At 41.3% G+C, this 19,730-nt stretch overlaps 2 protein-coding genes across 4 annotated transcripts; one reads left to right on the forward strand and one right to left on the reverse strand.

The window, feature by feature from the left end:
* The first annotated feature begins 1,071 nt into the window (after window positions 1-1,071).
* Window positions 1,072-8,092, forward strand: luc7l (LUC7-like (S. cerevisiae)). 3 transcript variants are annotated; one of them, XM_069691449.1, is made up of 11 exons: window positions 1,182-1,287; window positions 2,912-2,982; window positions 4,138-4,232; window positions 4,487-4,585; window positions 4,905-5,015; window positions 5,145-5,288; window positions 5,400-5,576; window positions 5,708-5,796; window positions 5,902-5,931; window positions 6,055-6,216; window positions 6,877-8,092. In XM_069691449.1, the coding sequence occupies exons 4-11, from the start codon at window positions 4,490-4,492 to the stop codon at window positions 6,995-6,997; spliced, it is 930 nt and encodes a 309-aa protein (XP_069547550.1). In that variant the 5' UTR covers window positions 1,182-1,287; window positions 2,912-2,982; window positions 4,138-4,232; window positions 4,487-4,489; the 3' UTR covers window positions 6,998-8,092. The 3 variants fall into 3 exon arrangements, with proteins under 3 accessions (XP_069547548.1, XP_069547550.1, XP_069547549.1); XM_069691447.1 differs by lacking the exon at window positions 2,912-2,982 and having other exon boundaries at window positions 1,072-1,287; XM_069691448.1 differs by lacking the exon at window positions 1,182-1,287 and having other exon boundaries at window positions 2,853-2,982; window positions 3,300-4,232.
* Window positions 8,087-19,398, reverse strand: LOC138616869 (epidermal growth factor receptor kinase substrate 8-like protein 1). The gene is made up of 19 exons (XM_069691446.1): window positions 19,318-19,398; window positions 18,156-18,214; window positions 17,907-18,065; window positions 16,832-16,978; window positions 16,636-16,718; window positions 15,491-15,603; window positions 15,133-15,188; window positions 14,889-15,018; window positions 14,708-14,796; window positions 14,549-14,623; window positions 12,962-13,110; window positions 12,272-12,419; window positions 11,479-11,546; window positions 11,296-11,392; window positions 10,937-11,062; window positions 10,641-10,791; window positions 9,438-9,603; window positions 9,127-9,259; window positions 8,087-8,603 (listed from the first exon to the last, which is right to left on the reverse strand). Exons 2-19 carry the CDS (start codon window positions 18,183-18,185, stop codon window positions 8,517-8,519), a joined length of 2,007 nt encoding a protein of 668 aa, XP_069547547.1. The 5' UTR covers window positions 18,186-18,214; window positions 19,318-19,398; the 3' UTR covers window positions 8,087-8,516.
* Window positions 19,399-19,730: the final 332 nt, after the last annotated feature.

Raw genomic sequence — 19,730 nt, forward strand, 5'->3', positions numbered from 1 at the left:
GTGGAGGGTTTTACCCTCAGTGATGTCTGTCAGGTATTGATAGACTCAAACCTAGACCTAAATACAGTAGCAGAATGTAAATAACTACATTCACTCGAGAACTGCACTCGAGCATAAATGCCAGGTACTTATACTTCACTTGAATATTTTTTTTTTCCTTTATAGTCTACTCCTCTAAATTTTGGAGGCAAATCTTGTACTTTTTTTTTTACTCCACTTGTGACTTTTAAGATGACCCTTTTCATACCTTTGCTATCCAGTCTCTATATGTCATGAGTCTGATTTAAATATTTATAAACTGAAGAAGTAAATGTTCCTTTAAGGTGTAAGAAAACGCTCCTACATCTTAAAGCTAAGTAAACCATTTTTATTTTTTTTTAAATAAAAAAAAACAACTGTTTGTATAAGCTGGAAAATGTGACAAAAGCTGAGAACGGGGCTGTTTTTCTGATCTCGTTTATTTTTCAGAGACTTGAGATTCTTCCAGGACAGCGAAGCAAGAAACATACAATGATTTTATATGTATGTGTTTATAAATATGATGTATTTCTGTAGATTACAACAACCAACCCTGTATAAAGAAGTTAAAATTAGCTCAACATTCACTAATTACGGCAGTCAAATTTACATCATTACAGCAGTAATTTTAATCCAAAAAAAAAAATCGTTTATTGTCCAACGAGCATTTTCTGCATAGCTTTTGTTACTTTAAGTATTTTTTTCTGATAATCTACGTTTACTTATTTTGAATGAAGGACTTTTATTTGTTTTAAAGTATTTTTACAGTGTAGTCCTTGTACTTTTACTTCAGTAAAAGACCTAAATACCTAGATACCAGTGCCGCTACTGGGGAACGATAGACTGTGTAACGCTGCTGCCTGTAAGACAAATATCAGGGCACAGACATCACGATCACCGCCGTAAGGCTCAAGGTGCTCTGATTGGTTACTGTGCTTTGCCCTCGAACGTTGTGATTGGTCGATTTCAGACACGCAGCCCCTCCCCTTTTTGCGAAACGGAACTTCCTCTTTCAACTCGGCTCTGACGTCACTTCCTCAATATCAAACGGAAACTGACGAGTTCACGAAATAGAGAAAAAGCTGCGAGGGGTGATGCTCGGATGAATACATACATATTCAAGATATCCCGACAAATAAACCCAAGGAACTGCTTTTAGTTGCTTGATTTTTTTCTACACAGTGCCGTCGACGGAAAGGCCCGCGGTAATGTCTGCCCAAGCTCAAATGAGAGCTTTGCTCGACCAGCTGATGGGAACAGCGAGGGACGGTGAGTCGCCGTAGCATGCTAGCCGAGCTAGCTGGCTAGCCAAGATGGAGCCACTGCTGAGGCTGGCTGGTGTTGGCGTGTGATGGACAGAGCTGCATGAATGGATGTACTGCTCAGGGCTGTGTCAAAACACTCTAACGTTTACATTCAAGCAGCCTGCAAGGGACCAATGTCGGGGGAGTTAATGTTTGTATCCGCTGTTGGGGGCGACTTTTAATCCCGAGGTCGTTTTCAAGCGTCCCGTTTTAACACGGAACGTGTTGACCGAGCTAACGGCGGCTAAACGCGGCGTGTTCATCACGAAAGATCCGGACTCGGATGATCCAGGAGTTATCACGTCCTGGCTTTAATCCAGTCGTAGTTACTTTACTCGCGGCTGACGCGCCTTTATTAAAGGAGCGGCGGGCTGGGACTTCGCTTCAGGCCCGACCAGCCGCCACCACTTCACACATTAACAGCTCACATACAAGTTCCTTTCACGTCAAATACTCCACATCAAGTCCTGCGTTTTATTCCGTCGCTCAAATAAAACCCCCAAACACGATCAGTCAAATGTATTTAATTTGTTAGAAGTGATATATTTGATGTATAATCCCCCTTCTAGTGTTTTTATAAACTAATACTTGTTGTTGGAGTATTATTTTAACGTTGTAGATTATTTAAGGGGGTTTATCTACTATCAGTTTTTGTATTGTGATATGAGACGAGATATCTTGGAAGTTGGATATCATAAATCTCTTGATACGTCACAAAAGGCTGTATTACATTAAAGTAATGTCATCCTCTGACTTCTCTAACTGATCTATTGTTAACTTTAACCCACTTAGTCATGATATCCACATTACTGATGATTATTTATCAAGAGTCTTACTGTGTAAATATTCAGTGAAAGAGCCAATGATCATCCCTACAATATCACTATTGAGGTATTTGGTCAAAAAACATTGTGATATTTGATTTTCTCACCCAATCCTATCATAGTTGTTGTTTTTTCCCCCTGAACACTGAATCATACTTTAGATTCATTGAATGTTTTTTTTTTTTTTTTTTTTTTTTTTATCTTGTAACTGTGGCATAATGTACATAAGTTTAAAAATACAACATGTAGCCCAGAAATTAGAAATAATGTATATGTACTATATAGTATAAGATGGAAATACTCAGGAAAAGTAAAATTACACTTTACGAGAAAAAAAATCATACTTAAATATAAATAGTAATTTTGTCTTATTTGGTAGTTTGTCAGTCTGTATTATTTAGACCAAACTATCCCTTCAGTTGCTTGAAGATAATGTAACTTTTGTGGCTAGAATCCAGTTATTGTAGCTTCCAACCATTTGGATACAAACATTAATTGGTAAATCAGTGTGATTGTCGCGGGCAGATAATGGCAGGTTACTGCTGCCCTGCCGTTTTCTAAGTGAGAGTTTAATTGTGAGAGTTGCTTGAATAAAACTGCAGCCCTGCGGATCATCTTGAAGTTGATAATTCGATCTGTCCAGTAAGAGTGACTTTGTGTTGTGAGTTTGTGGGTGTATGTGTGATGAGATTGATATCAAATTCTTCCCATACATTTGTTGCATACAAACTGAACAATTGTGGCCCCTTTATTTTATTCATTAAGGTTCAGTGTATCTTTGCCAGCCTACATCAATCTGCAAAGGAGTTGCAGAAAAGCCTCATGTTCATCGAGCCGTGAGTCACACATAATTTTTAAAGCTGTTATAATGAATATCCAAACAATTTGTTTGCCTTCCGGAAGTTACTGTAGCCCTTTTTTTTAATCTCACAAATGGGTAATTCTTCAGTGGCACTAGAATTACAATTTGGAGTAGTATTACACAGCTTGAGCTAAGACGTCTGGTCGCGTTGAGTCCAAAGGAGCAGTTCTCAGTTTTCCATTACACGTCTATTTTTTCAGAAGGCAGTTTTTTAGCAATCAGTCCACACAAAACCTTTGCACACATCATTTACAATCTGACTTGTGTATGACTCCCAACTTCTTACTACAGGTATGGGCAAGAAAACTGTTCCCATTTAAACTTTTCTACAGCGGGTTTAAAATTCTGCAGCTGAGGTGTTGAAGATGCAGAAGGGTACAGTATGTGGTGCTGATCGCAGTGTGTATAAACTAAACTTTTTTCCTTGGATTTTTTTTTTTTTTTTTTTTGAATTTTTGTTTTTAATTTCTTTTCGATGTTTGATATTTGTAAAAGGCTTGTCTGGAACATTTGTATGAAATGTTTACTTTTCTATTCATAGTCTTAATTGCCATCTTTTCTGCATAGTCAATTGAAATGTAATGAAAACGTTTCAAAATTAAGGTAGACTTTTTGACTCCAATTTTGTAGTTATTCTACCATTGTATTGTGCCCCTTGTAGCCCTTTGCTTTGATGCTCCACATTTACAGAGTGGACATTGAGCTTTATAACAATTCAAACCGAGTTGAGGCTCTAACAACATTTTTATTGAGACTTGGGTAAGGTAAGCACCAAGAATAACAGGAAGTACCTCATTCATGCAGAGCACCATTTGATTTTCACGTCAATGTTGATTGACAAATATATAATAAGCATAGAGGCGCAGCTACTTCATTGACGTTAACTATAATGCCATACTAATAAAAACCCAGTAAATGCTATATGGAATACTTTGACAATCAGCAATATATGAATTGATTTTCAGTCATTTATTTGAGCACAAAATCCTTGACTGCAATTATAGTGACACTTATTTGCCAAATTAGCGTACTGTATTTACAGTAATGCATATTAAAGCACTGGATACGTCGCCCCTGCTATCAAGTATGTGAGGTCTTTCTCACTGGTTACTTTTTTGGACTGTTTCAGGGGATGAGACGCGGCAGAGGGTCAAGTTCACTGACGAGCGAGTCTGCAAAAGTCACCTTCTCAACTGCTGTCCGCACGACATCCTGTCTGGAACTGTAAGTTGACTACAGTTTATGTCTGACTGCCTGAAAATGTTTGCAGCGTCTCTTGTAAGGTGCGAAAATCTGTTGCAAGTTTTAAAAACCCATTTGATTCGAGACAGAAGACCGCCACTGTTGTCATCGAAATACTGAAAAGAAGAAGGAACAACTAAATATGACAAATAAATTGCCTTAAATTTTGCAATATCTTGTCTTTATATTTGAGTTTATGCAGTTTGAGTCATGTCTGCCTTTGTTTTTGGTGACAGCGTATGGACCTGGGGGAGTGCACAAAGATCCATGACCTGGCACTTCGGGCCGATTACGAAATTGCCTCCAAGGACAGAGATCTTTTCTTTGAACTTGATGTAAGTAATGTCCTGTAAATAATAAAGGTGTGCTGATGGCAGAATTGTTCATTTCTATATTAAAATGCAGGTTAAACTGTCAGTGTTGGGTGACGGGATTACTGGCTTTGATAGAGATGTACACCTAATGTTGCTTTTAGCGTTAAAGATGAGCAGTAAATTTCAGCTATTTCAGCTCCGATCTTTAAGCGAATGCAAGTGTCAATTACAGCGTGCATGTGTGTGTGTGTGTAAAGTTCAATGACAATATTCACAAGTAACTACTGAATTAGATATGCAAGTCTTGTTTTTGTGTTCACTAATATCCTCATTCCTAAAGGCGGTGGATCACCTGGAGTCGTTCATCGCCGACTGTGACCGCAGGACAGAACTGGCCAAGAAGCGCCTGGCTGAGACCCAAGAGGAGATCAGTGCTGAGGTGGCAGCAAAGGTGAATGACAAATTAATTACAGACACTGTGAAACCCGAATCTTTCTTTTTCATGCCACGTCTAATTTCCGCTATTATTGTGTTTTGGGTTTGACATAACCAGATGTGAACCGTGGTTGTTTTTTTTTAGGCTGAGAAGGTGCATGAGCTGAATGAAGAAATAGGAAAGCTCCTGGCGAAGGCAGAGCAGCTCGGAGCTGAGGGCAACGTGGACGAGGCTCAGAAGGTCCTGCAGGAAGTGGAGAAGGTCCGCACCAGGAAGAAGGATGCAGAGGTGAGGAAGGAGTGTTTGGGGATGTACCTGAAGCTTTGGGTTTCCTTGTATTAATACTTCCTCTCTCTGATCCTAAATGCTTCTCTTTTTTTGCCTCTTGCGCCTCCACAGGAAGAATACAGAAACTCAATGCCAGCCTCCAGCTTCCAGCAACAGAAGCTGCGGGTGTGTGAGGTGTGCTCTGCTTACTTGGGCCTCCACGACAATGACCGTCGTTTGGCCGACCATTTTGGTGGGAAGCTTCATCTGGGCTTCATCCAGATCCGAGAGAAACTGGACCAACTAAAGGTCAGTATAATCTGTACGCCCCAAACAGACTGTATCAGAAAGCAAACCAAAAAGAAAACAAGATGGGTGATGAATTATTTCGAAGGTTGTATAAAGTTGCATATTAAGTGGTGTGTTTTTATTTTGATCAGAAAACTGTGGTTGACAAGCAAGAGAAGAGGAACCAGGAACGCCTAAAGAGACGAGAAGAGAGGGAGAAAGAGGAACGGCTGAAGAAGAGGTGAGTGCAGACGTTCAAAATCCTGCCGAGGTTAATGGAAGTTCAGTTGTCGTACCAAGTGTGTAATTTACCCGACCTCATGGTTGTCTTCCTCTTATTTTATAGGACCAGATCACGCAGCAGAGAACATAGAAGGTGAGGACGTTACTTCATCTAGCCGTCGGTTTTAGACTGTATTTTTCACAGTATTTGAAACCAGTCAGGGTTGTTTGGCTCCAATGATTTGCGAGATTAATTATAAGCTGTTATTTCTGTCAGGTCCCGTTCTCGTGACCGCAGAAGGAGACGCTCGCGCTCCACATCAAGAGACAGGCGCCGCTCTCACTCCCGCTCCAGGGAGAGAAGGAGGCGGCATCGCAGCCGATCCCGCTCACGCAGCCGAGGACACCGTCACAGCCACGAGCAGAGCTCCAGACACAAGTAATTAAACCTGACAAAGCTTCCAGAGTTCACACCGAAGCGCAGAAACAGCAGCAAAGCATTTGTCAGGAAGTGTTTTTTTTTTATAACAAAAAAAAAAAATCAGAAAACACTCCTGCTGCCCTATTGAAGCTTGTTTCTGTTTGTTCAGACAGTTCAAAAACTAAAAGTTGTCAGGCAAGTCGTGACAAGACTGATTGTGGATAAAACACACCAAGATTTATGTGTGTGATGTTGATAAATTATTGCTTCACTTGGAAAACTGCTGCATGATATTTTACGACACCACTCACCAGTCATTATATTTAAATTATAATTACTTGTATACAGCTTAGTCTGTTTTTTTTTTGGCAGCAGGTAGAAGTGCATTCATCTTTTGGTCCTTAGGATATTGCACACACACACACACACACACACACACACACACACACACACACACACACACACACACACACACACACACACACACACACACTTTTGGATCATGTGGTGTACATGATCCAAAATTATACCCTTGAGGCTGTTGACGTTCTTCATCCAGTTGGTGCTTGTTTTGAGCTGTTGAAGATACACGGCTCTTTTTTTTTTCTCTACCTTTCTCTTCCGTCAGCATGATTTTGTGTTACTTCCCTGAATATCTCGCGTGGTTTCGTCCTGCAGGTCGTCCAGGGACCGAGAGCGCTCGTCCAAAGACCGGTCACGGGAGCGGGACAGGAGGGACGGCATGAACGGCAGGTCGGACTCCCGCCGGGCAGAAGACAGGGACATGGGGGACCTCTGAAGGCCAAACTCCATCCACCACGACTCCCCCACCTCCTCCCGACTCTCTCACCCGTCTGTCCATTTATAATAACCTAATGTTATTCCCAGTCCTTTGCCTTGACCCCTCTGTTCTCCCGCCTGCCTCCTGTCTTTGCTTTTTAACCGTTGATGCAGCCGACCCAGAGTGTACACAAATCTTGTAGGAGTCACTTTTCTAGCCTCCCGATAAATCAGACTGCTTTTGGATTCTGGGGGTTGGTTATTGATCAGTAGTGGAGCGTACTGTAATACCCACATCTGTTTTTTTTTTTTGCTGGCTCTCTGTATCCGGTCCTTCCCATGTCTTGTTATAAACTCCCCCACAATCACAAAAAGCGAACACCAACTGGTCGGCTGGATTGGAGCATAAAATGTAACATCCATATTCTTTTATTAATAACTGAAGGTCTTTTGATAAAGAATCTGTCTGTAAATATGTTTTGGCCCGACTGATTGTCTTGGTCTGGAAAGCCTACTTGATAGGACAATATCAAGTAGTTTTGTTTTGTTTATTTTTTCTCGCGCTAAAGGTTTCTTTTCACTGTCTCTTTTGTAAAACGCAGTTCTTGAATGTCCACAGAATTGTCTTCAGTACTTAAAGCCCACTTAAAGTTTCAAATTCAAAACATGCAGATTTTAAGTTGCTTGTATTAGTATGTAATTTTTGAGGGGAAATTAAACAGGTTTTTATTTCAAACTTCGATTAATGAAGGAAATTTATTTGTTTGGAAATTCGGCACGGATGAGTAAATCCTAAATTTTGGGTTGTTTTAGTGCCAAGTCTGTAGTTTCTTTCTTCTGTTTTATTTAGCACGATAAGGATAAAGGATATCTTCAGACATATTGTTGGCATGTAGAGAAGGATACATTGGAAACTACTGCTAAAACTTTACACACCTTTTAAATTGGCCCAACTTGGACAGATTACTTTGACTAGAATTAAAAATGAAATGCAAATGGATTTTAATGGATGCACTGCTTTACCTAATGTGTGAAGTCATATCTGTTTATGTTCTGCTGGAAATCTTTCTTTAAAGTCTCAATTAATAAAAAAAAAAAAATCCCACCATTTGAATATTTTTTTGACTGCTGGACTTTCTTGCCAAAGTTGAGTCTCTCTTAAGGCATGCAAGTATGTTACAAAGATAAACACATTTCATTTAATTTAGTCTGTAACTTGGCGGCAGTAATGAAGCTGAAGAAAATATTCACATTAAGATGAACATACATTACAAATGGGGAACTGCAGTGTTAAAATAGTTCATTTGAACAGTGTGCTTAAATTTCTTTGCCAAATGCTTTGGTTTTAACATGAAGTGATTTTGTCACTGACCCTGAAAACACGTTGCTCTTCTGAAACATGGTGTGTGGTCAAGGTCACTGTCACGTGCTTGTTCTCTAAATATATTTAATAATTCAAGAGTTCACTCTTTACTGACGGCTGTACAGGAAGAACACAGTCTTCCATCTGATACCCTTCATGATGACGATGCTGCCGCTCACAATGTGCTGCTCTCCAGTTTCAGATCAACCTTCATTTTCTGTTTCTCCATGACTGCCTCCAGCTCTGTGGCCCTTCTGGCATCCTTGAGAAAGTAGAAGCAGATAAATACAGATGAAGGTAAGACTGAGCAGCTTCTATTAATAAGAAGGCTGTGATGAGCATGTGCTGTTTGCACGGATTTAAAATGTCTTTGTGCCGCTAAACCAGATATATACATTTTAACAGAAAGGTAATTCACAAAAATAGTCATGACAGGATAAATGAACCTCAGTAACATGGCACATCATTTGTAACATTTATCCTTCCTGAATTAATTGATATTAAACAATTATTTAAATTTTTTCTCACAATTGATCTTGGGTGATTTATTAATGTTGTAATGGATGGTGATTGTTGATTCATCTCAGTTGTTTCTTTGCATGAGGTCAAAAGTTGTCCTGAACCCTCTCTGCACTCTCAAATATTGTCCTCCTTGATTAACTGATTAACAGTCAAATATGTTTTGTGTGTATGCAATAGTTTTATCATTGATGACTTTGATTTAAAAACAATTGCACGTAAATAATGACCAGCTTTAAAGTAGCTGTGATTCTCGTTTGATTTACCTCTAGCAGTGCTTTCTGCACAGTGAGCTGGCTGTACACTCTGGCACCCTCGTCTGGAATCACAGCTCGTAGCTCCTCCTTGTTGAGGGAGAAGAGCTGAGCGCCCGTCAGCACACCCAAACATGACACCGTCCTGAGGGACACAAAACATAAAGCACTCTAAAAGACGGATTTCAGACAAGAACTATGCAGCTGGCGCTGCTACGCTCTTCATGAATATACTTCATCAAGAGTGCAGACAGCTCTCCCAGCATGCAAACAAAATGTGGTTTAGACTGTGTGTGCAGTCAGGAGTTTGCGACGTCACTCACGGGTCGCTGAAGCCCTTCCCTCGCAGCCACTCGGCCACCTCCTCTGGAGAAGAGTGGTAGTCCAGCGGGACGGAGGTCTCTGAGGAGCGAGGGATGACCAGCGGTTTGTTCAGACTGGCCTTCCCATTGGTCAGCCTCTGGAGCAGCTCGTCGTTTACCAGCATGACTGAAAAGATTGGAGGTGAAACGTAAGACTTTCTTGCCCAAACAGTTAATGTCACTGCATGACTCAGAAGGGAATACAGTGTTGCTCTTAAAAACACTGAAGACAATCAGTCCCAAAACTACTGCATGATTAGGCTTTTTTGGTGTACTTGTATTTTTTTAGTGAGACATTTTATATTTTCTAATCTGACTTTTAGCTTGAATGTTATGCCACTTCACCAGAGTATGAAATCCTCAGTAAAATTCAAATTTGTTGAAGTCAATGATTAAAAGATTATTAAAGACTGTGATATGTTTAAAAATCCAGAACAGCTCTCCAGATGAAACAGGTAAGAATCTATTTTTTGCTCTATGTGCTGTTTTAGAGTTTCATTGGAGAGGGAGTTTTTGGTTTTTTTTTAAACTTAGAAATATTAAACCTGTGGACAATTTACATTTGGCATTTTTTACTTTTAAACCTGCAGTGTGGGAATTTTGCTTCCCCCTTCTGCCAGTACGAGTAATTCCAAAAACACTATTGACATGTTTATGTCATAGACTCTATTAGCCTACTCTGTAGCTCATGTTCTTGCTGTAAAAGGGTGGGTAAGTCATGGGTAAATGGCATTGCAACTCCTGCAAAATGACTCGTTTTACTGTCATAATTTGATCCGTTCTGTCTGACAAATTTTGTAAAGTCTAGAAGAGCCGCGTGATTGAATTATTTTATCCCCATTTAAGTAAGCGAAGGGCTAAACCAGAAGTTAGCCGGCTCAGTAGGTGGAAGTCTCTGGTACGCATGCTGTGCCCGCGGAGCATGCCCAATTTGCGTTCATCTGTCCAGTTCGGGAATGTCTCACCAGACACCGGATGTTAGAACTCTGTCCACTGTGGACAGCAGAGATTTGATCTGCTGGTGTGTGCCCTCGTTTTGCAAGGGCTTGAAGGTGACAGACCTTTATTTATATGTAGTCCTGCACTATAGCTTTTAGAAAACACAAGCAAATGAACACAAAGTAAGTAAAGTAAAAGCTCACACAAAAGCATGTAGTTGTGTACCTTTATCTGTGTCCTCTGCAGCTCCCATGTGTTGGTTGTATGCTGGTAAGGTGCGCGGGCGCTGAGGGGAGTGCGAGGCGGCGGGATGCAGAGCAGGAGGGCTGGGGGGGACTGCTGAGAAAGTCTTGTTGATAGGAGGTGCAGCTGGAGCCTGCAGGAATGTGAAGAGAAAATAACAATGGTATTCAATCTGGAATGCACATGTGAGTGCATACCTGTGCACCTGCATGAGTCATGTGTGTGTGTGTGTGTGTGTGTGCGCGCGCGCAAGCATGTGTTGTGTTTGTGTGTCTTACACTGGGGGGTTTGTTGGTGACGGGGCTGTCTATGTGAGCCATAGGTTCCAGGATGTTGAAGGGGACAAAGCCGATCTGGTTGAACCGATTACGACACTTCCACCAGCGCTTGGAGGATTCAATCACCTGTCAGACGGAGGAGTGGCTGTCAGTGAGCACCAACAACTGCAAATAGCATTTCTACAGTGTCAACATCAGTGACGTGATGTCACAGCCACTGCTCTCCTTACATTAAGTGAGTTCTTTAAGGAATGTACAAGACACAATACAATCATTGTGTAACTCCTGGGATACTAAAACTGATCACAAATTCATAAAGAAGCTTCATAACAGGTCCCTGAATGCACCACCGTTTTTACCTCAAGTGTCTCCCCCTGCTGCACTGAAAGCTCACTGCTGTTCCTGGCTATGAAGTCGTAGCTGCAGCTGTAGACTCTCTCAGACTCTGGTGCCTCTCTGAGATGAAATGAAACGGACAATGTTTTCATGCAGTCGAGATCAATACGAGCAGCTGAGTGATTTGCTTCTGAAAGATGACCTACGTCTCATCCTGGGTGTCTACAGGACTAAGAGCCTGAGGAGACTGCTGCTGCTGCTGCTGCTGCTGCTGCTGAGTATGAAAACAAAAAATGAAGATTAACAAATGTAGAAACACACAAAAAGGAATACACAGTAGCAGATAAATGGGTAAAGTGTCAACAAACATCGGGTAGGAGGTGACAATACAAAACTATCATAAGTACATGCACAGGTTTTTTTGATAGTTTCCTCTATTATGAGTACGCTTTCAAACGAACAATTAGTCAACTGGCCAAGGGAAAGAAAACGAACATCCTCCTCATCTGATGCAAGTACATTCATCAGCCAAAACAACTCTCAAAATTTGACACTAATATTCACTTAGAGAGACTTTTAAACCAGAAACAACAGCCTTAAAAATCAATAGTTTGTTGCCAAGGCCAAAATGCTGATCGGGATAGAAAAAAAGCCCGTAGCCCTAAACACGAGAAAAAGTTAGACAGTGGCTGATCAGGTTATTTTCCATCAGGGTTCATCATAGTTGCATTTGGACAGCAAACATATTCACAAAGTGCAAAATTTCTGTTACTAAATGTCGCTGAATTTGTTGTGCAGCTATCTTATTCGAGCCAAATTGCCTGCATGGGTTGTAAATAACAAATGAACACAAGGCCATTTTAGTGGAGTGGCAGCATACCACTACATGTCTTATTACCTTGTTTAACACACTCATACATGTTCATATTGTTTAGTGCTCTTCTCATTGACACACAATGGGGCGAGTTCTAACCCATATCCTTCGGAGGTATTCCATACCTCTTGTTTTACTCTGAGGGCTTCATGTTTATGCTGTGACTCGACCGGATCCTCCCAAACCTGCCCGTCTGCCCTCGAGGCTTCCGGCTTCCAGCCGTCCAAGAACACTGGTGTGTATGGAGGATCTCTGAGCCCTCTGAGCTGAGAGCTGAGAGAGCAGAAAGAGTCACTGCCTCGCTGTGTTGCACTTAGATTCTATGTAGCAGTGAGAGCAAAACTAGGACTACTGTTCAACAAGGTGCCATCCAGTTTATGGTAGTTAAAACCAATGTTTACATGTGTTATTGAAGCTGGAAAAAGACAAAATAAGGCACCAATACTAATGATCTTAACACTGGACCATTTCAGAAATATGAGAAAAATAATAATCATACTGAAATTCTACATTTAGGTTCTACGCTGCCATATGCATGCATGGTCAGTTAAGTATCTCCATAATATAATCGTATAAAGTTTGACACATATATTTCATAATCTATCTGCTTAACTTAAATAAATCCCACAAAATAAGAAAACATGCCTCAATTACACCATCAAATATAAGCTTTTTTCACAATAGGTGTGTTATAAATGTATCAGGAGAATCCAGGCAAAATAAGGTAAAACCAGATTCATTGTCCTATAAAGTGTAGACTACCACTGTTACACGAGGTGACTTTGACTGACAAGGCCTCAGATGTTGGTACTGACCGAGGGAGCGTCCAGTTGGGACCCAGAGACGTCCACAGCTGCCTCTCCTCCTCGTTCAGGTTGTCTTGCAGCAGGGAAATAGCAGAGCTGGTCAGGGCGGGGCTGGACACTGAGGCCCCGAGAGCCGGTCCCCCCGTCGTTTTCACCATCTGAGCACACACAGAAAATCAATGTTAATGCTCCTGAATCTGCAAAGACAGGTCTGACTTTACAAGTAGGACTGGATGGTATGGACAAGATCAAATAACACAACATTTCTGACCAATATCTCAACATTGCAACAACACTATTGGTGCTTTCACAATGTATTTACATATGGTCTGTTTACAAATATTATTTATTAATAAACTTATATTATTATTATGTGATGTGGATATTATGACTAAGTGGTATAAAGGCAGATATTAGAAAAGCTGGAACAGCCTGATAAGTTCAGAAAATGACATCACTTTATTGTAAAGCATCCCTTAAAACCAAGAAAAGGAAACTCTAATGTCATGTTACATCATTACAACATCCAAAATATCTCGTCTCATATCATGATAGAGACATAATATCAGTGCCCAGCCCTAATTCAAATTCTAACAGTCCCTGGTGGGTTAGACTAAGTCAAGTTGAAAACGTTGCTCATTCTTCAGTTAAATCTCTGACACAGATAAAAGCCGAATGGGGACACACACACACACACACACACACACACGCACGCACACACACACACACACACACACACACACACACACACACACACACACACACACACACACACACACACACACACACACACACACACACAAAGAAGTTACATGCACTGCGCCACAGATATGAGGCTGTGCGTTGTCACACAGGCGTGCCAGCATACACAAATTAAACACACCCATTCCACCCTTTAATGGTCTGATTAATAGCTGAAACAGGTGAAGACCTTAAAGGTTATATCAGACATGAACTGAGACACACCTAAAATTCCACATCTGATGCTGCACATTTTATTTAAATTAAATTCTGCTCATATTAGAAACCGATTCCTTCAGTATCTGCTGACCACCATTCTTGAACCATGAAATAAACATAAATAAACGTTACTAGAACTAACACTTTGCCATATCATTTTCTAAATTGATAGTGTTTGTTTTTCTTGCATCCGAAACACGCCAGAGCTCTAATCTAATCTAAAGCAGCAGTCGGGGCACGGCAACGTGGCCTTTTTCGAGCGGTTAAGACTCAAATCTGAACCAAATGTTACAGAAGTATGCACCGTGGTCTCCCGACAGCATACAAATAAGGTCGCTCAAAGCAGATCAAACACATGCTGCATTTATCGAGCGTTTGGAGTTTCAATTAGGCTGTCACACAGAGACCTGCCCTGTGTAAACACTCTGACTTTCCATTATTTTGACCTGTATATGACTTCATCGCCACAACAGTCTCCAAATATTATGTAGATGTTCATCCTCTGTTTATCTGCCTACATATAAATGATGTGACATCACCGACACTAGATGTTCGTCAAAGCCCTAGGTTGACTCTTCAAGTGCACTGCCATAAAAGCCAAGGGCGCAGCAATGGCAACAGCAAGTGCTGACTCACCATATCCAGAGGTTTGAACACATGGTGAACGAGCTCCTCTGATGAAGGATTGGCGATGGTTGATTTCAGATGGGCCTAGGACATAAGTGGAGGAGTTTAAGATGGAGCACAGTAGGTAGTTGACCTAAACAATGAAATGTGACTTGATTTAAAACACACCAGTAGGCTGAAGCAGTATTTGAATTTCTGGAAGATGTCGATGAATTCCTCCTCTGGCGGTGGACAGGCCTTTGCAGTGAGTAAATCCTCTGTGGTTCGTCATTGACACACAAAATACAGGAGTTATCATGAGCTACTGCAGCTGTGTCAAGTGATATCCATCTCTTTTATTTTTTTTTACCTTCAGCACTTTGCTTCTTACTCTTCTTCTTCTTTTTCTTCCTCTGGCCCAGCACCGTGGCAGCCTCCGCAGTCTGCTGCAGCTTGGCCATGAAGTTCTCGATGTCGTCGAAACAGTGATTGAGGATCCCCTGAGGAAAGAAAAAACACAGTTCCTGTTCAGGTACGAAACATAACCAGAGGTGACGAAAAGAGGCAAAGGTGAGGAGGATGAGGAGGAGGAGGAAGAGAAGGAGGAGTCGTACCACTTCTCTCTCTGCTCGCAGGAAGGAGATATCAGGCCCGCCGTTCACGCCGTTCGCTGTGGTGAAAGGGAGCAAAGGATTCAGGTCATCCATTTTCATTCATGGTCCGGCTCTTTTTTCCCTGCGTTTGGAATTCCTGCCCCCCTTTTTACTCCTGAAACCCACCCCTTACAAACCCAAACACACAAAGCCATCTCTGTGCTCCTGAGAGCTTTTTAAATCACTGAGCGAGTCTCACTTCTCTCCTTTCCCTCTTCGTACCTTCCCAACATGTCAAATGCTTCCAAATGCTTCCTACAGCATTCACACACAGGCATTCATGTAAAACAAAAGATGCATTATTATTTTTTTTTCTCACCTCTGAGTCCAGGGTAAGGTGGAGGGTTGGATGTTGGGGGATTCGGAGCAAGTGAGAAGGGTGGGCTCGGTATTTCATAGGGGTCAAGCATCTCTCCTCCACTCTGAGGCAGCCTGGAGGACGAGTGAGGAGAGTTTCAACACCTCCCGCTACATTATGCCGCAGGTTAAAAGGTGAGAGCTTGTTGATGATGGCGTGGCACCCAGCACCATCACAGGAAACGCCCTTCAGTGAGAGCTTAAAAAGTCAAACACATTTAATGCCCGACAGCCTCATTCTCATTCTGAGAGGCTCAACTGGATGCAGCTCTGGAGACACATGTTCAGTGTATCAAAGCAGTCAATGCAGGCCCCTGTCAATGATGCGGTGCCTCTGAAATTCAATCCCACAGCCCTTATTCCACCATGAAAGTAGAGTAAACAGCCTGATTGTGCTTACTCATACCATATAATACACAATTGAGTAAGACAACTCAGCAAACAACAAAACAGATTTAAATGCAAAATAACAAGGTCAACATTGAATCGAGCTCAAAACGTTTGTCTTGAGCACACAGATATCTTAGAGAGAACACTGACTGACTGTTCAATAATCCGAACACAAAACCTCCACCATCTGTGTGTTTTACCACATGTGTCTGTCTGACCCTCACACGTCCTGCAAACAGAACTTTTTCAAAACCAGTAATCCGTCTCGGCCGTGAGCCTGCACACCGTCATACCTCCTCTGCTCTCCCTCTCTGCTTTTCTGTCACAATGGCCTTGTTATCTCTGTCACACCTTCTTAAGTTATGTCGAAACCGGTAAAACCAGTCTCTCTCTCGCTCTGTCAGCTGTTTACACGGTCCTTCCTGTGTCTCTCCCTCCCGGCTTACCTCCCAGGCAGGTGGACGGTCACGCAGTATCGCTTTGACTCAATGGAAAATGAGGCACAATGGCAGTAAAAGAGGAGAAAATCAAACAATTCATTGTTTGTCTTTCGTTCGGCTGTTTTGTTGTTACAATGTTAACCTCCTCCCACACAAAACAATACAAAGAGAGAGAGAGAGAGAAAGACACACGGTCCACTAAAACATGGAAACTGGACCCTTAAAAGCTTAGAAACATCAACACGTGTTTTTTTTGTGACCGTGACATTCACTCTACCTGAGGGCATCGGCGAGCTTCTGACTCCTGCTGGTGGAGGAACCTGAAACCGCACGGCTGACGTCATCACAGATCTGCTCCGCCTGTGAGAATAAGAATTTGGAGGTGGCATCACCCGTAGAACCTGAACCGGGGACGACTATTTAAATGGGCAGGACCCGCTGGGAAGCTGCTCAGGTGCCACTGTATTAATCACCTTCACGGTTTCACAGTTGAAGAAGTGAATGTCCGGCTTCTTCTGATCTGCGTCTTGGCAGACTAACTGAAGGAGGGATGGGAAGTGTTTGTCTGTGATGGCGTTGCAGTGGTAGATATGTTTGAACGCGTAGTTCTCCAGCTCGTCCTGAGGAAGTAGAGGAAACTGAGGGTCAATATGAATACGAATATGAATTTCTCAGCTGACCACAGTGATGGAAAACATATTCAGACCTTTTACTGAAGTAAAAGTACTGATACAGTAGGAAACAAATACTCCGCTACAAGTAAAAGTCCAGCATGACAAAAGTACTAAAGTATTAGCAACAATGTAGTTAAAGTATTAAAGCAAATGCACTGGTTTGGTCCCTCTGACTGATATATCATTATGTATGACATCATTAGGTTATTAATACTGAAGCATCAGTGTGTTTAAACAGCGTGTTACTGTTGTAGCTGCTGCAGGTGGAGCTAGTTTGAACTACTTTATATCTAGTTTTATATACTGGGACAGCAGATAAATCTGAGGGGTCGTCAGATGATACTGAGAGAGGAAACAAGTAAAAACAAAGTTCCGATCCACAAGTCTGTTTTCAGGTTTTTTTTTAGACTTCTTCTCTAATGTTTGATTTTTGCTGAGATGTTGGATCATTTGAACATTTACTGAAATGGAACCATGTAAGAAGATTACAGGAAAAAAAAAAAAAATCCCAATTTTGTTGGAGCTGTTAACAAATGTGACTCCGATTACACACTGATTTTTGCAAGATATCAAAGGACAAAAAGGTTGGAAACCACAGGTTTAATCTTTAACAACGTGTTGTACTGTAAAAGCTCAGTATATTATCCATTCATCTCCTAAAGCTGTCAAATAAATCTAGTGGAGCTGAAGGTACAATATTTCCCTCTAAAGTGTAGTAGAGTGAAAGTATATAGTAAGTAGTAGTATACTTAAGTACTCTACTTGATGTTCTTAGTTTTCTTTTTCCACCGCTGACTGAACCCTTATAAATCTCTTCATCTGTTGAATCCCCCATAACCCACAGTCCTGTTGACCATCATGCTCCTGTCCTCACCTGGCTCTGTATATCCCGCAGGTGAATGGCCTCCGTTCCAACATCCAGGTACATCTGCTGACTCCACAGCTTCTTATTCTGAGCCAGGAAAGACAGACGTCCCTGGGCCTCCTCAATACTCTGGATGTCTCTGTCCTGAAGCGAGAACGTCAGAAGGTGCTGCAGACAGTGATGGAAAAGTAAGTATGAGGAAGTGAGGGAAAATTAAATATTGAAATATTTGTTTTTGGAAAATGGGTTATGACTCACGGTAACTAGGTGTCGTGTGACATTTGTCATCCTTCACTGCGTCAGCTGCTCTGTGAGAGCTTAAAAGAGAGACCAGACCATTACTAACATTCATCAAATATTTTAGGTGGAATTATAAAGGCTGTTGTTAGAAGACCTTTGATCCGTTCACAGCTGTAGATGTTTCATCTGGAGCTGATGGTTTAGTTTTAACGCCAGAAACAGTTCAGTCTTTTTCTCTAACAGGTCATAACTAGTACCTTTCTGAAGCAACATCCTCATTCAAGTTTGCCCTTCCCCTACTTCAGTGTGCGTCAGCTTATCCCTGCTTCATTCACACGGGGTTATACTGTGTGAGTTATTGAGCTGCCCAACCAGTCTGGCTACAGTAGTGTAACTGTTTCAATCTATCTGCTCCTCAGCAACCATCAGCACAGTGATCACTGGTGTCAAAGAGAGCAAACACCTCCAGCAGTATCACACTTCCTCCAAACTGGTTTCATCAGTGAAATCATACTTTACCATACCAGACATGGTGTCATACATATACACCATATACATGTATGACGTAACATTCAAAAATTACCAGACATGGTGTCATACATATACACCATATACATGTATGACGTAACATTCAAAAAATTAAAGACTGCAACAGGGCAGTGATGAAAATAAGCATCACGGTTTGAGCACGATTAATATAAATACTGTTTGAAATATTGGCTTAATTCCTACATCAGCATGACTGAGAATCAGAGCAGGGATATAAAAAACAACCTCAGCACATCACATTCGCAGCCCATAATGTCCTATATAAACACAATTCAACTTGATTGGGGAGAAAATTTGTGATCTGGAGATACTTTGCCAAACAATACAAATTAATGCTAAGGACATTAGTAAGTGTGCACAATGTTTTTGATTTTAGTGAAACCAGGTTAACAAACCTTGAGATTCTGAAATTCCATCAAATGGACAAAAATACTTGATTAGTGGTGATTACATGTTTTTAGCTCTAAATCCCAACACATAATCCATAAATAATGACATTAAAGGTAAGTGACAAATAGTAAAGTTTTTGATCCATAGCTACTGTACTTCTCCAAATTCATTTAAGAATTGATTTTAAAGTAAATTTCCAACAACTACAGATGATTGGAACCTGGAGGTTGAATCGACTTACCAAGGTTGACGGGCTTCCTGTGCTTTATTCCTGATATTAACAGCTGTGTGTACTGACATTGAAACCTGTCCTGAGTCTCGGTATAACTGCAGGTGTCTCACACTGTGGTCTTTAAACTGTGACAAAGCAGAGGTGTGTCATCTCGTGCTGTCCCGCCCAGTCTACTACCCCACCTTAGAGATTAAAATATTTATTGACTCCCTCTCCTGTGCACATACATACTGACAAGTGCATGCATTTCATGGGAGGACAGCTAAGGAGTGGTAGAAGAGGTATTCAGGTCCTTTAGTAAAAGTACCAAGACCACATTGTAAACATACTCCACTACAAGTAAAAATACCGCATTCAAAGTCTTACTTAAGTAAAAGCATGTAAGTATAATTAGAAAAATGTATTAAACATACACTGAAAAA

This window comes from Brachyistius frenatus, unplaced genomic scaffold (genome assembly GCF_029030835.1).
Source record: "Brachyistius frenatus isolate BFR_SWC_R1_liver_20210118 unplaced genomic scaffold, ASM2903083v1 Contig_11, whole genome shotgun sequence".
Taxonomy (NCBI): domain Eukaryota; kingdom Metazoa; phylum Chordata; class Actinopteri; family Embiotocidae; genus Brachyistius; species Brachyistius frenatus.